Source organism: Schistocerca americana, chromosome 11, assembly GCF_021461395.2.
Source record: "Schistocerca americana isolate TAMUIC-IGC-003095 chromosome 11, iqSchAmer2.1, whole genome shotgun sequence".
NCBI classification, from domain to species: domain Eukaryota; kingdom Metazoa; phylum Arthropoda; class Insecta; order Orthoptera; family Acrididae; genus Schistocerca; species Schistocerca americana.
In genome coordinates, this window is record NC_060129.1 from 79,006,326 (window position 1) to 79,030,387 (window position 24,062).

The following is a 24,062-nucleotide window of genomic DNA, read 5'->3' on the forward strand; positions in this document are numbered from 1 at the left end:
TCTTTTGAACCTTTTGCTTCTATATCTGTGTTTCAAAATTATTTTCACCTCCAAAAATAAGTTGGGAACCCAAAATTTAACTATGTGATCAAATCTGTAAACTGCCACAACTGCAGTCCTGCACTTCATTTCAAGTGAGACAATGCCTCCATCAGATGGTACATCCAAGTCTGTATTCTTGTTCAGTTTATGATCTAATGTACAACCATTAACTGTGAGAACTCCATTTTTTCTCCACACATATTGTAATTAATTTTTGTGACATCATAAATGTACTGCCTGTCTTACAATGGTTCTTTATATTCTCACAGTGCTCACACAACTCAGACTGGACAAAACATAACAGATATTTATTTGACTCTAACAGAATTACACTGACTCCCCACTTTTTCAGAATCTTCAAACAGAATAAGAAAACAGACATTATCAGGCAGGTACTTTGTGTACACTATCTGAACAAAAGTATCCCCACACCTGAATGTAATGCAAAATTTACCATTGGATGTCATGAGAGGTGGACCAGCTAATCTAAAAGGAGCTGGTGAGTATTGTGTTGTCAGTAACAGCAGAATGGGCCAGTGAAGAGGGCTCAATGACTTCAAATGTGGACTGCTCATTATATGTCATCTGCATAAGAAATCCATCAGGGACCTTTCACCCCTTCTAAGCCTGTGCAAGTAGACTGTTAGTGGTGGGATTGTGAAGTGGAAAGACAAAGAAACAACCACTATACTAAGACAGAGGTGACCACATGTATTGAAGAACAGAGACCATCAAACATTGCAGATGGTGGTTGTAAAAAAAAAATCACTTTAATTCAGTGGAAGGAATCACTTGTGAGTTCCAGCAGTCCAGCTAGCACAATAACTGTAATTAGGGAGCTGACAAGAACATGTTACAATACTCAAGCAGCTCCTCATAAACCACACATTTCTGTAATCAATACTAAGTGATGCTTAAGGATGACATGAAGAGCAATGCCACTGGACAGTGAAGACTGGAAATTAGTGATTCAGAGTGACAAATCTCACTGTACCTTGTGGCAGTCTGATGGAAGGGTTTGGGTTTGGGAAATGCCTGGAGAATGTTGCCACCATATGGAGTGCCAGCAGTGAACTGTGGAAGAGATGGTATGGTGGTGTTTCTAGTGGTTAGGGCATACCCTCATTGTGCATAATAAAATGCTAAGTATGGAAGGACATGAACTTATTTTACAGTGTTGTGTACTGAAAACATTAGACGAACAGTCTGGAGACAATGATTGTTTCTATGAGCATGACAGTGCACCCTGTCATAAAGTACAAGGTTTGTGGATTATAATATTACTGAAATGGACTGGCTTGTCCAGAGTCCATACTTGAACCCAGGAGAGCACCTTTAGAATGGTTATAACATTGACTTTAGTCCAGACTCCAGCATTCAAGGATCACAACCAACAATGGTTTCAGCTCTTGAGGAAGAATGGGCTGCCATTCCTCCACATACATTCAGACAACTTGTTGAAAGTTTCCCAGTAGCATTTGAGGCAAAGTGTGGATGCACCCCATATTAATTTCCACTAATAGTTGTGCAGATACTTTTGATCAGATAGTGCATGTGCTCCAGTCTGCCTAAGAAATCATAACTAAATGCAAATGGTTTTGCCCCTCCATCTTGCCCCCCTCACCCTCACTACCATCCCCTCCTCCCCTCCTCCCCTCACTCCCTCCTTCCCTCCCTCCCACCCCCCCTCCCTGCCTCCCTCCCTCCCACCCTCCCTCCCTGCCTCCCTCCCTCCCCCCTCCCCCCTCCCTCCCTCCCTCCCTCCCTCCCTCCCTCTACCCCCTCCCTCTCCCCCTCCCCCCCCCCAAAAAAACTCAGTCCCTGATGAGACTGTGTCAATTTCTATACATAATCAGCTTTTGAATTAACTCTCATAAGTGGAAAATAGCACAGGTCACTCTCATCTCTGGAAAAGTTTGGAGAGATGATCCACAGTCCAGTGTCACTCATGCCTATTTGTACCACTATCCTAGCACATAATTTGATGATGAATTTGAATGCACTACCTGACAAAAAAAAGTGGAGTACCCAGAACGAGAGGAGGAAATGAAATAAAACTTCACAGGATGAGAGGGTATGTGATATTGTCAAATTTACAAAGAATGAGGCAGTATGAAGCCCGTTATCATTAATGAAATTATAATGAAATCTAGACCTTTAGCTGCTTACAGGCGTTGATAAATATCAATGGGGCAGTTGAAAAATGTGTGCCCCGACCGGGACTCAAACGTGGGACCTCCTACTTACATGGCAGATGCTCTGTCCGACTGAGCCACCGAGGACGCAGATGATAGTGCAACTGCAGGGACTTATCTCTGGCAAGCTCCCTGTGAGACCCACATTTCCAACTTACTGTCCACATACAACAATTGTAGAAAAACAGATACCATCTTCACATAGATAAGGCTTATCGGCCGATGGTCGTCTTCAGTGTGGATGCTCTCAAATTGCCGGAACACTTATGGAAATCTGTAGATTGACTGCCACAAGTAATGAGTATGGTGGGCAGGAGCACTACAAATGTAGTGTGTGGACAGTAAGTTGGAAAGTGTGGGTCTCACAGGGAGCATGCCAGAGATAAGTCTCTGCAGTCACACTATCATCTGTGTCCTCAATGGCTCAGTCGGATACAGTGTCTGCCATGTAAGCAGGAGGTCGCGGGTTTGAGTCCTGGTCAGGAAACACATTTTTCAACTGTCCTCATTGATATTTATCAATGCCTGTAACCAGCTAAAGGTCTAGATTTCATTACAATTTCATTCTTCTAGAGCTGGAAGATCACCAATGATATCTGTACAGATACCAGCTTCATATAGTCATCATTAAGACGTTTGCACCCCTCTGACTCAGATGCATACACTTATTTGGTTGAGACAGGTGTCATGCATCCACATCTACACTACTGGCCATTAAAATTGCTACACCAAGAAGAAAAGCAGATGATAAACAGGTATTCATTGGACAAATATATTATACTAGAACTGACATGTGATTACATTTTCACGTAATTTGGGTGCATACATCCTGAGAAATCAGCACCCAGAACAACCACCTGTGGCCATAATAACGGCCTTGATACGCCTGGGCATTGAGTCAAGCAGAGCTTGGATGGCGTGTACAGGTACAGCTGCCCATACAGCTTCAACACAATACCACAGTTCATCAAGAGTAGTTACAGGTGTATTGTGATGAGCCAGTTGCTCGGCCACCATTCAATTGGTAAGAAATCTGGAGAATGTGCTGGCCAGGGCAGCAGCCAAACATTTTCTGTATCTAGAAAGGCCTGTACAGGACCTGCAACATGCGGTTGTGCATTATCCTGCTGATGTATGGTTTCGCAGGGATCGAATGAAGGGTAGAGCCATGGGACATAACACATCTGAAATGTAATGTCCACTGTTCAAAGTGCCGTCAATGCAAACAAGAGGTGACCAAGATGTGTAACCAATGGCACCCCATACCATCACGCCAGGTGATATTCCAGTATGGTGATGACGAATACACGCTTCCAATGCACATTCACTGCAATGTCACCAAACACAGATGTGACCATCATGATGCTGTAAACAGAACCTGGATTCCAAAGAAAAAATGACGTTTTGCCATTTGTGCACCCAGGTTCGTCGCTGAGTACACCATCGCAGGCGCTCCTGTATGTGATGCAGCGTCAAGGGTAACGACAGCCATGGTCTCCAAGCTGTTAGTCCATACTGCTGCAAATGTTGTCGAACTGTTCGCGCAGATGGTTCTTGTCATGCAACGACACAGGGATCTAGATGTGGCTGCACGATCTGTTACAGCCATACAGATAAGATGCCTGTCATCTCGACTGCTAGTGGTACGAGGCCATTGGGATCCAGCACAGTGTTCCGTATTACCCTCCTGAACCCACTGATTCCATATTCTGCTAATGGTCACTGGATCTTGACCAGATGTTGCGATAAGATAAACCCCAAGCGCGATAGGCTACAGTGCGACCCTTATCAAAGTTGGAAACGTGATGGTACGCATTTCTCCTCCTTACACAAGGCATCACAGCAATGTTTCATCAGGCAATGCTGGTCAACTGCTGTTTGTGTATGAGAAATCGGTTGGAAACTTTCCTCATGTCAGCACGTCGTAGGTGTCACCACCGGCGCCAACCTTGTGTGAATGCTCTGAGAACCTAATCATTTGCATATCACAGCATCTTCTTCCTGTCTGTTAAATTTCACACCTGTAGCACGTCATCTTCACTGGTGTAGCAATTTTAATGGCCAGTAGTGTACATCATACTCTGCAAGTCACCTAATGGTGTGTGGCAGAGGGTACTTTCGGCACCACTTTCTGATCCCTCCAATCCTGTTCTACTTGGGAATAGTGCATGGGAAGAATGATTGTTGGGAAGCCTCTGAAATGGCTCTAACTTCTCAAACATATTCCTTGTGGTCAATATGCGAGATGTATTGAGTAGGTTGTCTGCCTCCTCCTGAAAGGTGCTGTCCCAAAATTTCAATAATAAATCTCTCTGTGATGCACAATGCCTCTCTTGTAACGTCTGCCAATGGAGTTTGTTTAGCATCTCTGTAATACTCTCTCACCAGCTAAACGATCACGTGCCAAAATGCGCTGCTCTTCTCTGGATCTTCTCTATCTCCTCTATCAGTCTTACCTGATAGGGATCCCAGATAGATGAACAGTACTCAAAAATCAGGCATACAAGTGCCTTATAAGCCATTTCTTTCGTGGATGAGTTACATTTTCTTGAGATTTTTCCAATGAATCTGAGACTGGTATCTGCTTTCGCAGAATCTGTTGTATGTATGACATTCCATTTAAGGTCACCCTGGATAGTTATGTGTAGATATTTTATGGCAGATGCTGTCTCCAGCTCTTTGTCATCAATGGTGTAGCTGTACTGTAATGGATTTCTTTTCCTATGTATGCGCAATATGTTACATTTACGAGGTGCATTCAAGTTCTAAGGCCTCTGATTTGATTTCTAATTAACTACTCACCTGAAATCGATGAAACTGGCGTTACTTCTCGATGTAATCGCCCTGCAGACGTACACATTTTTCACAACGCTGATGCCACGATTCCATGGCAGCGGCGAAGGCTTCTTTAGGAGTCTGTTTTGACCACTGGAAAATCGCTGAGGCAATAGCAGCACGGCTGGTGAATGTGCGGCCACGGAGAGTGTCTTTCATTGTTGGAAAAAGTCAAAAGTCACTAGGAGCCAGATCAGGTGAGTAGGGAGCATGAGGAATCACTTCAAAGTTGTTATCACGAAGAAACTGTTGCGTAACATTAGCTCGATGTGCGGGTGCGTTGTCTCGGTGAAACGGCACACGCGCAGCCCTTCCCGGACGTTTTTGTTGCAGTGCAGGAAGGAATTTGTTCTTCAAAACATTTTCGTAGGATACACCTGTTACCATAGTGCCCTTTGGAACGCAATGGGTAAGGATTACGCCCTCGCTGTCCCAGAACATGGACACCATCATTTTTTCAGCACTGGCAGTTCCCCGAAATTTTTTTGGTGGTGGTGAATCTGTGTGCTTCCATTGAGCTGACTGGCGCTTTGTTTCTGGATTGAAAAATGGCATCCACGTCTCATCCATTGTCACTACCGACGAAAAGAAAGTCCCATTCGTGCTCTCGTTGCGCGTCAACATTGCTTGGCAACATGCTACGCGGGCAGCCATGTGGTCGTCCGTCAGCATTCGTGGCACCCACCTGGATGACACTTTTCGCATTTTCAGGTCGTCATGCAGGATTGTGTTCACAGAACCCACAGAAATGCCAACTCTGGAGGCAATCTGTTCAACAGTCATTCGGCGATCCCCCAGAACAATTCTCTCCACTTTCTCGATCGTGTCGTCAGACCGGCTTGTGCGAGCCCGAGGTTGTTTCGGTTTGTTGTCACACGATGTTCTGCCTTCATTAAACTGTCGCACCCACGAACGCACTTTTGACACATCCATAACTACATCACCACATATCTCCTTCAACTGTCGATGAATTTCAATTGGTTTCACACCACGCAAATTCAGAAAACGAATGATTACACACTGTTCAAGTAAGGAAAACGTCGGCATTTTAAGTATTTAAAACAGTTCTCATTCTCGCCGCTGGCGGTAAAATTCCATCTGTTGTATGGTGCTGCCATCTCTGGGACGTATTGACAATGAATGCAGCCTCATTTTAAAACAATGCACATGTTTCTATCTCTTTCCAGTCCGGAGAAAAAAAATCGGAGGCCTTAGAACTTGAATGCACATTGTATTTACGTTCAGGGTCAACTGCCAGAGCCTGCACCATTCATCAATTCTCTGTAGGCCATTCTGCAAATTCTTATTAGTATATTGTAAACAGCAATGGTCCTATCACACTTCCCTGTGGTACTCCGGATATTACCTTTACATCTGTTGATTTTGTTCCATTAAGAGCAACGTGTTGAGTTCTATCTGCAAGAAAGTCTCAAATCCAATCACAAGGCTGCTCCAATACTCTGTAAGCTCATATTCTTTTCATTAAACAGCAGTGCGCGATGGTGTCAAATCCCTTACTGAAATCGAGGAATATGGCATCAACCTGATCACCGTTGTCCACTGCACTGTGGATCTCACAAAGGAACAGAGCAAGCTGAGTTTCGCAGGATCTCTGTTTGCGAAATCCGTATTGATTTTTATAGAGGAGATGTTCATTTCCCATAAGACATGTTCCATAATTCTACAACAGATTGACATCAAAAATATAGGTCTACAGTTGTGTGGATCTGTCCTACGGCCTTTCTTAAAAACGGGTATGACCTGTGCTGTTGTATTCTCTCCTGAGAGAAGATGGCCAACAACTGTTGTAACTGGTCCTCAATATCCTGGATACTGCAACTGGGATGGAGTTGACATCCAGGGTGGTCCCAGATTTTCTACTGGGCACATGTCTGGGGCTCTTGGTGGCTACAAGGAGTACTTCAACACCACACACACAGTTCATAAACACATACGCCACTTGTAGTTGACCGAGCGAGGTGGCGCAGTGGTTAGCACACTGGACTCGCATTTGGGAGGACAATGATTCAATCCCGTCTCTGGCCATCCTGATTTAGGTTTTCCGTGATTTCCCTAAATCGCTTCAGGCAAATGCCGGGATGGTTCCTTTGAAAGGGCACGGCCGATTTCCTTCCCCATCCTTCCCTCACCCGAGCTTGCGCTGTTGCCTGTTGCCTGACAAGTAACACTTGACGATGCAGAATGTCTGGAAATTGGTGTTGCATCCTCAGATTTCCCCAGTCACTATCAGCTGTGATCTGAACTGATACCTGATGGCTCTCCATACATGACACAAGGAGTAACATTCCTAAGCATCTCCAAAACATTCGAAGAATTGGATCAGTCTCAAGGTCACTACCATATAAGCCAAGAGACCATCCAGGGAGTGCAGAAGCATGATTCAATGCTTAACACAATGTGATGCCATTCATCAGCAGTCTATGGTTCCCAGTCACAGCACCACTCCAAAGTAGATATTTGTGTTGTTGTGTTAACAGCAGTCTACTCTTGTAACAATAAATCCTGAGTCCAGTTGCTGTGAGTCTCCAACCAATGGCACAGGATGACATACAATGTTGCAGGGAATCCATTAGTTATTCTTGGATGTGAGATGCGTATGTGAAGAGGTTAAAATGTGCTCAGTGCACAAAATGAGGATCCTCTCTTCCGAGACATGATTGGTGCGAACCTCGACAATAAGTACGGATTCACATTCCCGTGCAATCCGACATTGGGCCACTGTCATATCTGAATACCCCACAAATCTGGATGGTTAACTCCGCTGACAAATTCTCATGGTCCGAAATGTCATAGGCCCTGTGAACCAAGGCATGAAGTACCGCTTCACACTGAGCTGGATGTGGTGACAGCTATCAGTTTGTAGACATGAGTCAGTGTGAGTAAGCTTCGTATAAACAGCTTGTCCCAACATACTATCTTGACTGACCGTGTAAACAGGAGTGGAGATTTTTGCTTAAATTCCTTGCGCAATCCTGCCCTCTCTCTTGTCAAAAAACGGAGGGACACAGTCAGTGCTACCTCACCTGTTATTTTGTATTGACAACTTCTGACATTGGTTCTTTGGTTGTATGGTGGCCCTCATATTTACAGAGAGAGAGAGAGAGAGAGAGAGAGAGAGAGAGAGAGAGAGAGAGAGAGAGGCTTTCCACAATTTCTCTTCAGACCAAGGTTGTAAATTCCATTGCACAGCATTTACTTGCTACAGTTTTGACTCGAAAATGGCAGGGTGGTCAACTGTTGAAATATTGACAGTAGTTGACATCGCCACCTGGCTCCATTCTGCTAAGTTATTTCAACAAATTTTTGTTACTGGGCACAAAAAATCCTACTCAGATACACCAACAATCATTGCACAGCAACAGAGTTACTGCATGGTGTACTGTGTCATCATATAGATAATAGGTTCCTTTTTAGGGCGAGAATGGTCTTCCAATTAGAATCAATTGGACTGGTATACCTTCATGCCTGAAACCTTTGTTACATAAAAACTACAGACACTTCCACAAATTATTGACAATGGGTAGTTTCAGCAAGACAGATTGTCACACATAGCACATTCTATGGTTGCTGTATACTTATTTTTTGGCAACAGTGTAATTTTGAGAAACTGTGATATTCCATTGCCTCCCAGATTCCCCAATGAGTCAGCATGCAATTATGTATCAAGTCTTGTGGGGTCACCATAAAAACAAAGTTTACTGTAGTCATCCTGCTACAACAGAAGAATCAAAGGCTAAGCTCCAAGAAACATTTGTTAAAAATCCTGTTGAAATGTTACTTCAAACCAAGCACAATTTATGTAAGAGACTACAGGAGTTTCATACAAAAATGGAGCTCATCTGCAAGACGTCATCTTCAAAAAGTAACTTTACTTAATGCAGTCTTAAATTGCATTTTTTTAAATAACATATATTTATTTAGCAACATTTTCTCCTAACAATATTTATTTTTTCTGTTTTTCCCATTTATTTGAGTCACCCTGTATTATCAGTGCAAAAGACTATACAAAGTTTAATAATAATTGAATTACTAAAAAGTACTTAATGATTTGTAAAGATATACACAATATTTCATCTCTGTTAAGTACACAGAGACAACACAGCTTGATGAGCTGGCCTGGCATGCATAACATATGTGCCTCTTTGCATGCAAAAAGTATTCCCTGGAGCCAAGAGTCATTGCTTGTGGCACAAAAGCTTCTGTCAGATTTCCTACCATCAATATATGTTTCTACACCTCAGACAGATAAAAAATTTCCTGACTTGCAGGATGCAGCATGTTATCCTTGATGGACAGTCCTCTACAGACATGGATGTAATACCTTGTATGGCCCAGGAGAGTGTGAAAGGACCATCACTGCCCGTGTGGCACATTACAGACTTAGTGTATATTATTAGCTGTAATTTCAGAATTTTTGTAGCTGATGCAGTCACCTACAAGAGAATTCTATCTGGGGAAATATCAGTAATACCTTGTTGCATCTTGACAAAACATTGGTTGGTTGCAATAAATTTTAATACGGAGCAATGCAGATAGCGGTTTATGCAAATCTAAAGGAATGGTACCCTGTGACTGCAGGACTACCAGCCACAACTAGTCATGCAATGTAAGTGTGTGAGAATAATAGGGTGTGAAGCTGTGATGTGGAATAACCAAATAGGCTCATTTGCAAGGAATATAGATCATTGGTATGATGCTGAAAAACTGTTTTTGATTACAAAGAAGATTGTATACAATGGTGAATTGTGGTTTATGTGTCTCCTGACATACATAAACTGAATAATTTGATTCAAGCATGGGAGAAACATCAAAATTGTGGAAAAATATCACCATAAACATAGAACAGCTGATGTTAACAAACATCTTTGTAATAGTGATAATAATAATAATAATAATAATAATATGATATTGTTATACATGCATACAGTATAAAAATAATCTAATACTTAATGACCCCTTGCTCAAATGATCAGTTCATCTTCTATGAATTTTTCTACTGGATTGTAGCAATTCTCTCTATTTTTATCCATTAACTTGTTACATATCATCATCCCCATATCCTGTGAAGTCTATGCATATAATTTCAATTTGTATGTTGGTAGCATAAAATTCTTTTTATTTCTTGTGTTATACATGTGGTTAAAATGATTCTGCTCAAATAATTATCGTCTGCTGTGTTGGAAGATTATAATTTTTTTAATTTACATGGATGAAACACTTAGGATTTGCAGTTCCTGAAATAATGGGCAACAAGATTTTTTTTGCTGCACTGTACACATGTATCTGATAATTTTCTTCTACAGTTTAAGTATCTGAGATATACTATTTGAACTTCCCAGAAAATTATTCCATATCTAAAGACAGATTCGAAATAATTATGATATGCTATTTTTTGTGTACCCATGTGAGCAAAATTAGCTAGTATTTGCAACTGCTTAATTTATTTCATAGGAAGCCAATATGCATATTCCAGCATAAGTTCTTGTCCACATTTAGTCCTACAAATTTGATCATGTCAACTTCTTGTGTGGACTGTGCTCAAATAATACTCGAGTGCGTGGGATCCACAAGATGTTGGACTAATGTGGATGTCAAGTTTATACAAAGAAGGGCAGCCTAAATGGTCACAGGCTTCTTCAACTGGGGAGAGAGTGTGACACGAATGTTGATAAATCTGAACAGGAAGACACTTAAAAAAGTGTGTGTACATCTCATGAGAACCTGCTTATAAAACTATGAGAAATGACAACAGTGTTTCAAGACAAAAACTGTGCTTATTCTTCAGCAGTCTTTGTATCTACCTTGAAGACTTTGCTCTGATAGAATTATGGAAATGACATCTCACACTGAGGCATACAGGTGGTGAGTCTTCCTATGCTCCATCCTCAAATGCAATGGGAAAATACCGTAATATACTTTACAATAAAATGAACAATCTGCCACATGTTTCACAGTGATTGATAGGTGTAGATGAGATCCTATCAAGTTACTACTCCAGCACATAACATAAAATTAATTACTTTAGAAGATAAATTTTGTCACTGAGATAATTTTTGTAGCAGATACATTAATAATTTCATTACATATTTCTGTTTGAAGCAGTAAAATTGGAAACAAAGACCCAACTACTTACCTGATATTTGTGATTGATCAATTGGTCTTCAGTCTGTAAAGCACAAATAAAATGATACTGTCTGGTAATGTTTTCTATGAATTGTAATGGGCAAAAAGTATCTGAACCACACAATAGTCAAAACATTTTAGTTAGGAAGTGGCTTGACTGTGTAAAAATGTCAGCACCAAAGTGAGCAAGAGACAGAGCAATACTGAGACTATGTGGTCACAGCTGTAATAAAATTTATAACTTTTTTACTATATACACATTTTCATTCATTATTGTGACTTTAATTATGATTAGATTCATGATATATCTCACATATCACTAAATTTAAAGTCTTTTGCCATGCTTTATCTGTGCGTATGTGAAGGCTACTCTACATCTACTTCTGCATACTTATTCTCCAAGCCATTGTCCGGTGTGGCGGATGGTTCATTACACTACTACCAGTCATTTCCTTTGCTGTTCCACTCACAAATAGGGCAAGGGAAAAGCAACTGTCTACATTGCTCCATACAAGCCCTAATTTCTCTTATCTTAACTTTGTGGTTCCAATGCGAAATATATGTTGGCAGCAATAGAATCCTTTTGCAGTTAGCTTGAAAAGCTGGTTCTCTAAATTTTCTCAATAGTATTCCTTGAAAAAAACATCACCTTCCCTCCAAGCATTCCCATTTGAGACCTCAAAGTACCTCTGTAATACTTGTGTGTTGGTCGAACCTACTAGTAGCAAATCCAGCAGCCCACATCTGAACTGTTTTGATGTCTTTCTTTATTCTAACATGCTGGGAATCTGAAACACTTGAGCAGTACTCAAGTATTGGTCAAACTAGTGTGCTATAAGCATTCTCCTGTACAGATGAGCCACAGTTTCCTAAAATTCTCCCAATAAGCCAGTCTTGACCATTTGCCTTCCCTACTATAATCCTCACATGCTTTTTCCATTTCATATTGCTTTGCAATGCTATGTCTCAATATTTAATCAACATGGCTGTCAAGCAATGTACTACTAATGCTGTATTCGAATATTATGGGATTGTCTTTCCAACACATCTGAATTAACTTACATTTTTCTACATGTAGCACTAGTTGCCATTCATCACACCGACTAGAAATTTTGTCCAAATCATCTTGTACCATCATACTCTGGTCACTCAACTTCAACACCTCAGTGTACACCACAGCATCATCAGCAAACAGCTGCAAACTGCTGCCCACTCTGCCCGCCAGATCAGTTATGTGTATAGAGAGTAATAGCAGTCTGGTCACACCTCCCACGGGCACCTCTGACAACACCCTTATCTCTGATGAACACTCACTGTTGGGGATAACGTACTGGGTTCTGTTAATTGAGACGTCTTTGAGCTACTCACATACCTGGGAACCTATTCCACTTTCTTGAATCTTCATTAACAGAAATCTACCAAGCGAGGTGGTGTAGTGGTTAGCATAATGGACTCACATTCAGGAGAAGGATGTTTCAAACTCACATCCAGTCATCCTGATTTAGGTTTTCCATTATTTCCCAAAATTGGTTCAGGCAAATGGTGGGATGGTTCCTTTGAAAGAACACAGCTGACTTCCTTCCCCATCCTTCCTTAATCTGATGGGAACGATGACCTTGCTGTTTGGTCCCCTCCCCCAAATCAACCAACCAACCAACAGAAATCCAGGAATATGGAATCTGCCTGTTGCCCTTCATCGATGGTTTGCAGCTATCTAAGGAACAGCTGCAGGGATTCTGATGCAGTTTTTACTAACAGAGACTAAGTCACAGGTAAAGTTTATGTTTATAATTTACAGATTTTTATGCAAACTGGCTGAACTATGGTGAAGTAACCTACTGGGTTTTTCTGTTTGTGTGTGAAGGCTAATCTGAGGAAGATTTGCACATAGTGGTCAAGACTGTAACTAATTTTTTAGAGTGTAAATCAGTTCTGTCTTAAAGAATTAGGATATCTACCAAATCTTGCTGCCACAAAATAATTATAGCACACAGTGACCTCTGTGAGTAACCTGCACTTTAATTGTAACCGCCCAGTATAAGCATATGTGGGTTTGTAAATTTGTTCCACATGTTGTGTTCTACAGTATTACTTGTCATTGGTAGTTACATTACAAGAAGCACAACCTGCCATAACACTGTCATACATGCAATTGTCTGATGCATTCAGGGGACACAGTCATATTACAGTAACCCCCACCACCCTTCCCTCCTTTTCCTGTTTTGCAAACAGTAGTTCTGTACCATATGGTTTATGCTTTTCCTAAGGCCTGCAGCTCCATTGCTTCCAACAGTTTTTGGGCTGTGTGCTTTTGGCCATCTTCCAAGAGAGCTGACATCGACTGATCCTAATCACAGAATCGCCTGAGCGTACAGCCTCTAACACTCTTGCACCAGAGATGCGCAGTGCTGCAGTCCTCAGTTTTAAATGGGCTTTAGTTGTGACTTTCACTGAAATGTGGTCCAGCAGATGTGATGCATTGTTTAAATGATATAACACTGCATGCAGTTGTCATTTTTTGTTTATTTGTTGTACGATTCCACAAGGTCTGTAATTGATGAGTCAAGTAAACTAAAATGCAATAAATGGTGCTCTCCCTACTACATAATAAAATGAAACCATCACACCTGCATGGCCTCCTGTGTTGTTGCCTCATAGTGGGTGTTTGGGTTAAACATATAATAATATAAAATGTAATAACTCGAGACGTAGCTTATACATTTATTGGCAGTTTGCTTCTACAAGTATCATAACTCAAAATGTTTTCCATGTTTCCATATGGCAGTTGGTACTGCACGGGCATTCGCATAAGTGCTTTGTTCACATAAATGTACATTTGTAGCCATGTGGGCTCCACAGGAGAAGGTGTTCTGTGTGCTGTCTCTCGTGTAGCTAAGGTCTGTTTCACTAGTAAAATATCATTTTCAGTATGAGTATGGACTGTGACTTATGTAATGATCAGCAAAGGGTAAACTGACTTCAGGAAACTGGGAGTTTATTTTCAATGTCAGTCCACTGTGCCATCAATTGCTGTGCCCTCTAGAAGCCCAGACATTACACCAATCAATTTTTTCCTGTGGGGATTTCTTAGCAATCAAGGGTTCCAGACATCAGCTCTTAGTCCACCAGATCTGCACCATCATGTTTGTGTAGCTGTTGCAAATGTTAGACCTGCAATGCACCAGAACGTTTGAAGAGAAATGATATACAGTTAGATCTCTTTCGTGCTACTAAAGTTGTGTGTAGAGGTGTATCAGGTGTGTAAAAAGACATGTTGAGTTACCATATTTATAGAAAGATACCATCAATAAATATTTCAATTTCTTCACAAGTTATTACATTTTATTTTACTATATGTTTGACTCAGACACCCTCTATGCCTGCCACCCTAGTGACAACTGCATGTGCCATGGACATGCTACATCTTGTCACAGAATATCTCTTTTAATTTAATCTCTCTTACCACTCTTTTAACAATGTGGGAAAAGATAGATTCCTACTTACCATAAAGAAGTTGAGTTGCAAACAAGCTCAGTTACAAGTCATTTCCATAAAGCCACAGCTGCCGTCAGCAAAAGAGAAACATAGATCATTCATGCACATAAGGAAGCACACCTGAGGCACACATGACCACCAACTCCAGCAGCATGGGCCAGAATGCAACTGTCACATGATGAGGCAGCAATCTGGAAAGGGCAGGGAAGGGGAAGAGGAAGGGGAAGGGATAGTAGTGTATAGCTGGAGAGGTTGCGGAGGGGGGGGGGGAGACGAATTCTGTCCATCCTGTGACAGGACTGTAACGGGAAGTGCTGGGTGGGTGGACTGGGCAGGTCTTGCACCTGGGTCTTCCACAGGGGCAAGGGGTTGCAATTTTGAGTGGAATAGATGTTGTGGAGGTAGGGTGGGCAACAGAACACTACTTTAGGACAGGTGAGAACAATCTCGGGCTGGATGTCACTCATTTCATGGCATGATGGTAGGTAATCAAAGCTCTGGGGAAGGATGTGATTTAATTGTTCCAGTATAGCATGGTATTGGGTGACAAAGAGGGCATTCCTTTGTGGCTAGTTCTTGCGGGTGGTGTGAGGATTGGAGGTGTGAGCAGAAATGGCACAGGAGATCTGCATGCGGACTAGGTCTGGGAACAGTGCCTGTCTGTGAAGTACTTGGTGAGTTCCTCAGCTTACTGAGAGAGGGAGTTCTTGTGACTGCAGATGCAAGTGGTCAGGCCAGGCTATGTGGGAGAGATTTTTTGGTTTGGAGGAGATGACAGCTGTCGATATGCAGGTTACTGTTGGTGGTTTGGGGGTTTAATGTGGACAGGGGTGTGGATGGTGCCGTAAGAGAGGAGGAGGTCAACGTCCAGGCAGGTGGTGTACTTTGTTGAGGAGGGCCAGGTGAAGTAGATGGCGATGTCTTGGTCCTGAGTCTAGATTATGAAGATATCATCAATGAACCTGTACCAGACTAGGGGTTTGGCGTTTTAGGAGGCTAGGAAGGTCTCCTTTAGAGGGCCCATAAAAAGGGTTGGCATACGAGGGTGCCATGCAGATGCTCATGGCTGTGCTGTGAATTTGTTTGTATAACTTTCCTTCAAAGGAGAAGTAGTTGCATTCCTTTGTCACCACTTTTTACCGTACCTCCCTGCTCCACAACCTCCCGACACTGCACCTGTTGGCATTCTAGTCCCTGCACACTCTGCCAAACAGCGTTCATCTCTCTCCCACACCCATACACTACTATACCTTCCCCCCCCCCCCCCCCCCCCCCCTCACCCCTCTAGATGCTGCTTGCATCTCACATGAAAGTTGCATTCTGGCCTGAGCTGCCTTAGTTGGTGGTCATGTGCACATGATGTGTGTATGAATGGTGTGTATTTCTCTTTTGCTGATGAAGGCTGTGGTCATAGATTTTAGATAAGTGTCATTTTATTGTGCCTGTTTGTAACTTGACGTGTCTTCTTTACAGTAAGTAACAATCTATTTTTTCCTACATTACTGATATTCCTACATGGAGTTTCCATTGTTTTACCACTCTTTTAAATCTACATGAAAGAACTTGATACACAGAATATTTATCACACCTGTGTGAAATGTCTGTGTACGTCAAGTACATTGTCTGTGCATGTCTGTGTATACTTCAGCATTAGAGCTCTGTAACAGCCTTTCTGTAATCTGAGGCCCACATTAAAAATTGTGTGGTCATAATGTGTGTGTTGAATGTGATAGTATGTAAAGTACATGTAGTTTTAAAACAGTGACATGAATCTGCATTAACATTGCTATTAATGCTGATTTTATGGCAACTACAGCTCCTGCACTACAAGCACAGTGGATGTCATTTAAACATATACACATGCAAACAATTTTATGGCATAGTGTGACATCAACAATTTTTTGTAAAGTAACATTTTATTAATCCCAGCAAATTTTAAGCTCTGAATTGTTCCTATGTTTAACTTTTGACTGACAGGTAATACAGTGAATGTATTGTGTTTCCATTTAATAGTATGCTTAATAGTGGTCTCAGGATGAAATCACTTAATTGTACAATGAATAAAGAAAAAAATGACAGTTGCAGGCAGCATTGTGTCATCTAAATGGGTTTTAGTCAATTGGCTCACTTGAAGGAGGTCATATGGTGTATGGAATGAATATCAGTGAAAGGCATGGAGTTTCTGAGGCTGCACACCCAGTAGATTACAGTACACTTGTTCGCCCACTGCTTGAATACTGCTCAGCAGTGTGGAATCCGTACCAGATAGGGTTGATAGAAGAGATAGAGAAGATCCAACGGAGAGTAGCGCGCTTCATTACAGGATCATTTAGTAATCACGAAAGTGTTACGGAGATGATAGATAAACTCCAGTGGAAGACTCTGCAGGAGAGACGCTCAGTAGTTCGGTACGGGCTTTTGTTAAAGTTTCAAGAACATACCTTCACCGAAGAGTCGAGCAGTATATTGCTCCCTCGTACGTATATCTCGCGAAGAGACCGTGAGGATAAAATCAGAGAGATTAGAGCCCACACAGAAGCATACCGACAATCCTTCTTTCCACAAACAATACGAGACTGGAATAGAAGAGAGAACCGATAGAGGTACTCAGGGTACCCTCCGCCACACACCGTCAGGTGGCTTGCGGAGTATGGATGTAGATGTAGATGAATCTGTTGTCTCAGTCAGTGTGCAGGGCCAATATGAAGGTGCTCATGTTACTTCCCTGTCCACTGTTGGTTCTAGCATTTTATCAGAAACTGTTTCACTAATTCTAGTCATAAATGGAAAATGCTTCATTGTCCATAATTTTTGTAATTACTGATATATACGAGACAGTGGGCATTCACAATTGACACTGTTACATTTCATTTCTTGTAAGAAAAGTGTATCTGGTATTTTGCAGATGTTCCTTTATTTATGGCCGCAATGGTAAACTGGATGTTTTTACGCATGAAATGCAACAAAATGTGATTCGACTCATTATCGAACCAATGGCACGTGATGGCCTGCGTACAATAGCTCTAGCATACAAGGACTTTGTGCGGACGAGTGCTGCAAAGAATGACGTGTATATAGACAGTGAGCCAAATTGGGATGATGAGAACTATATTGTCAGTGATTTGACGTGTCTTTGTATTGTCGGCATTCAGGATCCTGTTAGGGCTGAGGTAAGTGAGTTGTACAGAAGAAAATGAAATTATCATAATTTTAAAGGTGTCTTTTGATATTATTGAAAGGATTATAAGGTTTTCTTTATGTAGCTAGTGTCACATTGCTTTGTATCATCACAACTTTTCTTTGCAGTTTTCATACAGTAGAACATATTCAAATAGTGTAAGCAGTAAAATAACCATTCACAATTGAACTGAGGCATTGTTCTGTTGATGGTGTATAAACAAGAGTGAAAACATTGCTGGTCTTGAAGACAATGTCATCATTGAAGGCTAACTAACAAATCACATACATATACATGCACACAACTACATTACCCTAGCCAACAACATTGTCTGATTAAAGCAACCTGACTGGGTGAGGGCTTGTGCTTGATGTTGTGGATGAGAGGAGAAAGTATCAGCAAAGGGAAAAGGAGGGAAGCAGGATTGGAGGGAAAGAAGCTAACAGTTGGGAAGGAAAGGCAGTGAGGTTTGGGGATAAGAATGTGGCACCTTTCAGATTACTCTAAAGCTGTGTGTGGTACACTGTGATCTGGAGGAGTGAACGAGGAGAGAGGATGGAACAGAAAAAGTGGCAAAACATGGGAGGAGGGTAAGAGTGTGGATTACAGGTTGTGGTTGGGGGTGGGGGTGGGGGTGGGGGTGGGGGTGGGGGGGGGCAGAGGTGGATGTGGGAAAGGGGTGTTAGCTCATACTGAACAGAGTGATGCATTGTGAGGACAACTGCTTTCAGTGTTATTCAGAGATGCTGGTGTCAGAGTGTGAAGGATCTACATGGCAAAGGTTGTGAAGCAGCCACTAAAATTAGGCACATCATGCTCATCGTTGTTGCTGGTTCCCCCCCCCCCCCCCCCCCCCCATTGGTCATTGAGCCTGCTCTCAGCCAGAGTTTTGATGGTGGTCATTTTTTCTGGTGAATGCCTGATTGGTGGTCTGTCCATCATAAAATGCTGTGCAGATGTTACAGCAGAGCTGTTATATGACGAGGCTGCCTTCACACTTGGCCTTGGCTCTGATAGGATAGGATAAGCCTTTAACAGTAGTGAAGTAGAACACACACTATCTGATCAATAGTACCCAGACACCTATTGGTGGATATTAACATTGAATATGTTTGTAGCACAACTTGACTAGAAGAAGGGATCGGTTGGTAGGACATGTTCTGAGGCATCAAGGGATCACCAATTTAGTATTGGAGGGCAGCGTGGAGGGTAAAAATCGTAGAGGGAGACCAAGAGATGAATACACCAAGCAGATTCAGAAGGATGTAGGTTGCAGTAGGTACTGGTAGATGAAGAAGCTTGCACAGGATAGAGTAGCATGGAGAGCTCCATCAAACCAGTCTCAGGACTGAAGACCACAACAACAACATGTCCACCTGTCACCATTATGATGGTTTGATCTCTGATAGTGACATTTTCTGTGAGGTGTGAATGTCTGTGGAGGAATGACAGCCCATTCTTCCTCAAGAGCCAAACACAGACAGTATAGTGATGTAATGTTCTGAATCATACAAAATGTAATCCACCAAGTTTGAGTGTTATTATCCAGACACCAATGCCTCAGAGATGCTGCTTTATGTCTGTTCCTATTCTGTACACTGTACACAATGATTTAAAATGCACTCATATCCTTCTGCATTTAGCATTAAGCACAATAAAGAGGCTACATCCTAAACACTCAAAATTCCCCTGCACCATAACAGCACCTCCTCCATACTTCAATGTTGGTACTATACACAATGGCAGATAATAATCTCCAGGCATCTGCAAAACCAAAGCCCTCCCACCTGATTGCCACAGGGTACAGCATGATTCGTCACATTGAATCACTCGTTTCGGGTGACCTACTGTCCAGTGGTGTTGGTCTGCCTACCACCTCTAGCATTTCTTAACAATGACTTCAGAATTGTGGCCTATGAGGAGCCTCTCAATCACTGTACCACATTCTTCTTAACTCCCCACCGAGCAAGGTGGGACAGTGGTTAGCACACCTGACTCGGATTCAGAAGAACAACAGCTCAAATCCGTGTCTGGCCATCCTGATTTAGATTTTCCATGATTACCCCAAATCACTTCATGCAAATGCTCGCATGGTTCCTTTGAAAGGGCACAGCTGACTTCCTTCCCCGTCCTTCCCTACCCAGTGGGACCGATGACCTCATTGTTTGGTCCCCTTCTCCAAATCAACCTGCGACTGATGGCCTTTGAAGTCTGGTCCCTTCAACTCTCACAAACAAACCAACCGAAATCAACCAACCAATCAACCAACCTTAACTCCCTGTACTCAGTTATTGTACTAGTTGGACTGCACATAGCACTTTGGAACTCAATTTATTCCATCCACGTATTTTGTGTGACATTTTACAATCGTCTTTCACAGTACTTGATGGTCTTTGACAGACTAATATGTCTCCAGATTTAGTAGTGCAACCACATCTGCTCTTGACCCTCTAACACATGGGTCATACAGTCAAAGATCCAGATGCAAGACTTGCCAAATGCACCAACCCAGCACATACACTGCCTGATCAAAAGAATGCAGACATCTCTGTGCGAGGCATAACTGATTACCAGATGTCCTCAGAGACAGACTTAACAGAGCAAAAAAGTGTAAAAGGAGATAGGTAGTGTTATGTTATTTCTGGAGAAGGAGTGTCAGCAGAATAGATCAGTCAGAAGAGCTCAGTGACTTCGAAAATAGACTAGTCACTGGATGTCACCTGTGTAACAAATTTATGAGACACATTTCAACCCATCAAAAGCAGTTCAGGTTGACTGTTCGTGATTGATTGTGTAGTGCAAATTCGAAGGTACTGTCAGTACATCTCCGAGTTTAGTAGTGTTGCACTACTAAAAAAGTTGAAAAGTTGAATTCCCATTCTCAACGTCTGATCAAGATCTTTTCAGACCACCACCCTCTGACAAAGGATATGGTTAAATTGTTCCACTATGGCTGGGGTGATGTTGGGTTTCGAGCAGGGATCTCAACTGCAGCTAATTTATGGAGTTGGTTGGAGGATTAGGGACATGTGTGTATGTGGCAGAGGGTGGTGCCTTTCCAAGGAGATCTTAGTAAGACCTTCTGCACACTAAGCAGAGGATTGCTTGTAATTGTAGATGTGTTCTCCACATGCTATTTAGCTTCTCAACAAGTTTGCAGATTGTGATAATTTCATATCATAATTAACTGATCTTTTACACTACTAAAACTGGAGATGTGCTGACAGTACCTTTGAATTTACACTTCACAATCAATCACGAACAGTCAACCTGAACTGCTTTAGAAGGGTTGAAATGTGTCTCATGAATTTATTACTCAGGTGACATCCAGTGACTAGTCCATTTTCGAAGCCACTGAGATTTTCTGACTGACCAATTCTGCTGATTCTCCTTCTCTAGTAATAACATAATACTCCCTATGACCTTTTACATTTTTTACTCTGGTAAGTCTGCCTCTCAGGACATCTAGTAATCAGTCATGCCTTACACAGAGATGTCTGGATTCTTCTTTTCAGACAGTGTATGTGCTGGGTTGGTGTGTTTTGCAAGTTGGCATCTGTATCTTTGACAGTATGACCCACATGTTAGAGGGTCAAGAGCAGATGTGGCATAAGGATGGACTAGAATATTGAATCAATTGGGTGTGCAGTAGAATACCAGTTATGGAGGGGTGGGAAGTAATGTCGTGAAAATGTCACTCATTTCAGGATACATTGAAAGGATCAGGAGTAGTATGAAAAGTTGTCACCCTCAATAACAGATCACAGCACTAAGTTCGTAATTTTTCCCCAGGAATTGATACAACTTCAAACACACACTCTGTGCAAATGCAAGTCATTCCATTCAGTTGTCAACTGAAGGCAGCTGTCTGGGCAAGGAATGGTCCATAATTTCTTCAAAATGTAGAAAATTGAGTATTGTGTAGTGATAAAGTTTTTTCTAAAAGAATGTTTAACACTAACCAAAATTCGTTTGAGGTTCATAAATGGTACAGTGACTCTTCCTCTTCAGTTTCTATCAGAATAAAAAATCTGTTGAATTTAAACAGTGCCATAAAAGGGTTCAAGATGATCCAAATGAAGTACATCTGAGAAATTCAGCCATACCAGAAACTGTATTAAAAGTGCACAATGTGATCTCGGAAGGCAGTCACACTGAGGTGGGTAATGTTGCCAAGATTGTATGGGTTTCAAAAGAGTGTACTGGCCACATTTTTTATTAAGTCAAATGCTTTGTTCAAGATGAGTGCCACACCTACATGTAATGGATTAGAAACAAATTTACACAACAATTTCTGAACAACGTTTGCCACACTTTTAAACAATGGAAAATCCAGGATGGAATGTAACAATATTATGATAAGAAAAGTAGCTACTCACCATATAGTGGAGATGCTGAGTCGCAGATTGGCACAATAAAAAGATTTTCACACTTAAAGCTTCTGGCCAACAGACACTCTTATGCACACACAGACTCACGCAAGCGCAACTCATGTGTGAGAGTTGCGCTTGCGCAAGTGTGTGTATGTGTGTGTGTGTGTGTGTGTGTGTGTGTGTGTGTGTTGTTGACAAAAGCTTTAAGTGTGAAAAACTTTTTTTTTATGCCTATCTGCCACATTTTCATAGAAACAAAACTGATTTTCTATGTCAGTATTGGATTCATAACGACACAATAGAGTGGTAAAGATCACAATGTTGCATTTTGAAATTTGAAAGGATTTCTGTTAGTTGGCTGCCTTAAAATAGTTAATCAATAACTGCAAGATATTATTCTAACATAATGGATATGGATGCAAAAGTTCAAGAAAAGCAACCTGGTCTGTAGAAGGAAAAAAAATTGTCTTTCATCAAGGTACTTCAGCTGTCAGTAAAAGTGTCTTTGTCACAAGAAAGTTGAGCAATGTTTGCTGTGCAATGTTGGAACTTCCACACTGTTACCCAGATTTTCCTCTCTCTGCCTTCCATCTCCTCCCAAAATTCACACTATCCCTTCTCAGCCAGCATTTTTCATCCAGCCAAGAAGTGTTTTGTGATATAGACAAGTTTTGTGCTACACCTCCACAGGAACTGTACAGAGCTGTACTAATGCCACTGCAACATTGATGGATGAATTATATTACTATTATAGGAGATTATATTGAAAAATATGAGGTTTTCAAAAAGTGGAACTCCCATTCTCAATGTCTGATCAAGATCTTTTCAGAGCACCACCCTAGTCAATGCTCTGACAGAGAATATGGTTAAATTGTTCCAGTATGACTGGAGTGATGTTGGGTGTGGAACAGGGAGCTCAACTGCAGCTAATTTATGGAGGTGGTTGGAGGATTAGGGGCACATGTGTATGTGGTAGAGGGTGGTGCCTTTCCAAGGAGATCTTAGTAAGACCTTCTGCACACGAAACAGAGGATTGCTTGTAATTGTAGATGTGTTGTCCACATGCTATTTCGCTTCTCAACAAGTTTGCAGATTGTGATAATTTCACATTGTAACTAACTGTTAACATTGAGTATAGATTTAAGTGTCAGAGAGTCATTTCTGAAAGTATTTGTATGGAGTGTAGCCATGTATGGAAGTGAAACATGGATGATAAATAGTTTGGACAAGAAGAGAATAGAAGTTTCCAAAATGTGGTGCTACAGAAGAATGCTGAAGATTAGGTGGGTAGATCAGACAACTAATGAGGAGGTACTGAATAGAATTGGGGAGAAGAGGAGCTTGTGGCACAACTTGACTAGAAGAAGGGATCTGTTGGTAGGACATGTTCTGAGGCATCAAGGGATCACCAATTTAGTATTGGAGGGCAGCGTGGAGGGTAAAAATTGTAGAGGGAGACCAAGGGATGAATATACTAAGCAGATTCAGAAGGATGTAGGTAGCAATGGGTACTGGGAGATGAAGAAGCTTGCACAGGATAGAGTAGTATGGAGAGCTGCATCAAACCAGTCTCTGGACTGAAGACCACAACAACAACAACAACAACAACAAGAATAACAACAATTAACTGGTCTTGTTCTGCATAGACTGTAACTGTTGATTTTATTAATTACATTTATGATACTTCATTAACACCGGTATGATGACAATCATTCAAATGCTGCCTTTACCAACATCTTTGTGTCAGTGATTGAGTATGGAAGCACACTATTTTATGTTAAAACAAATTCAGAATATGTG

The 24,062-nt window shown here is 41.6% G+C and overlaps 1 protein-coding gene across 1 annotated transcript in view; it reads left to right on the forward strand.

The window, feature by feature from the left end:
* LOC124553251 (plasma membrane calcium-transporting ATPase 2-like) overlaps nucleotides 1–24,062 on the forward strand; it is a 631,526-nt gene that overhangs the window by 364,063 nt on the left and 243,401 nt on the right. Inside the window, exon 11 of the mRNA XM_047127138.1 lies at nucleotides 17,617–17,881. Within this exon, the coding sequence (XP_046983094.1) occupies nucleotides 17,617–17,881 (265 nt within the window). The remainder of the gene's footprint in view (nucleotides 1–17,616; nucleotides 17,882–24,062) is intronic.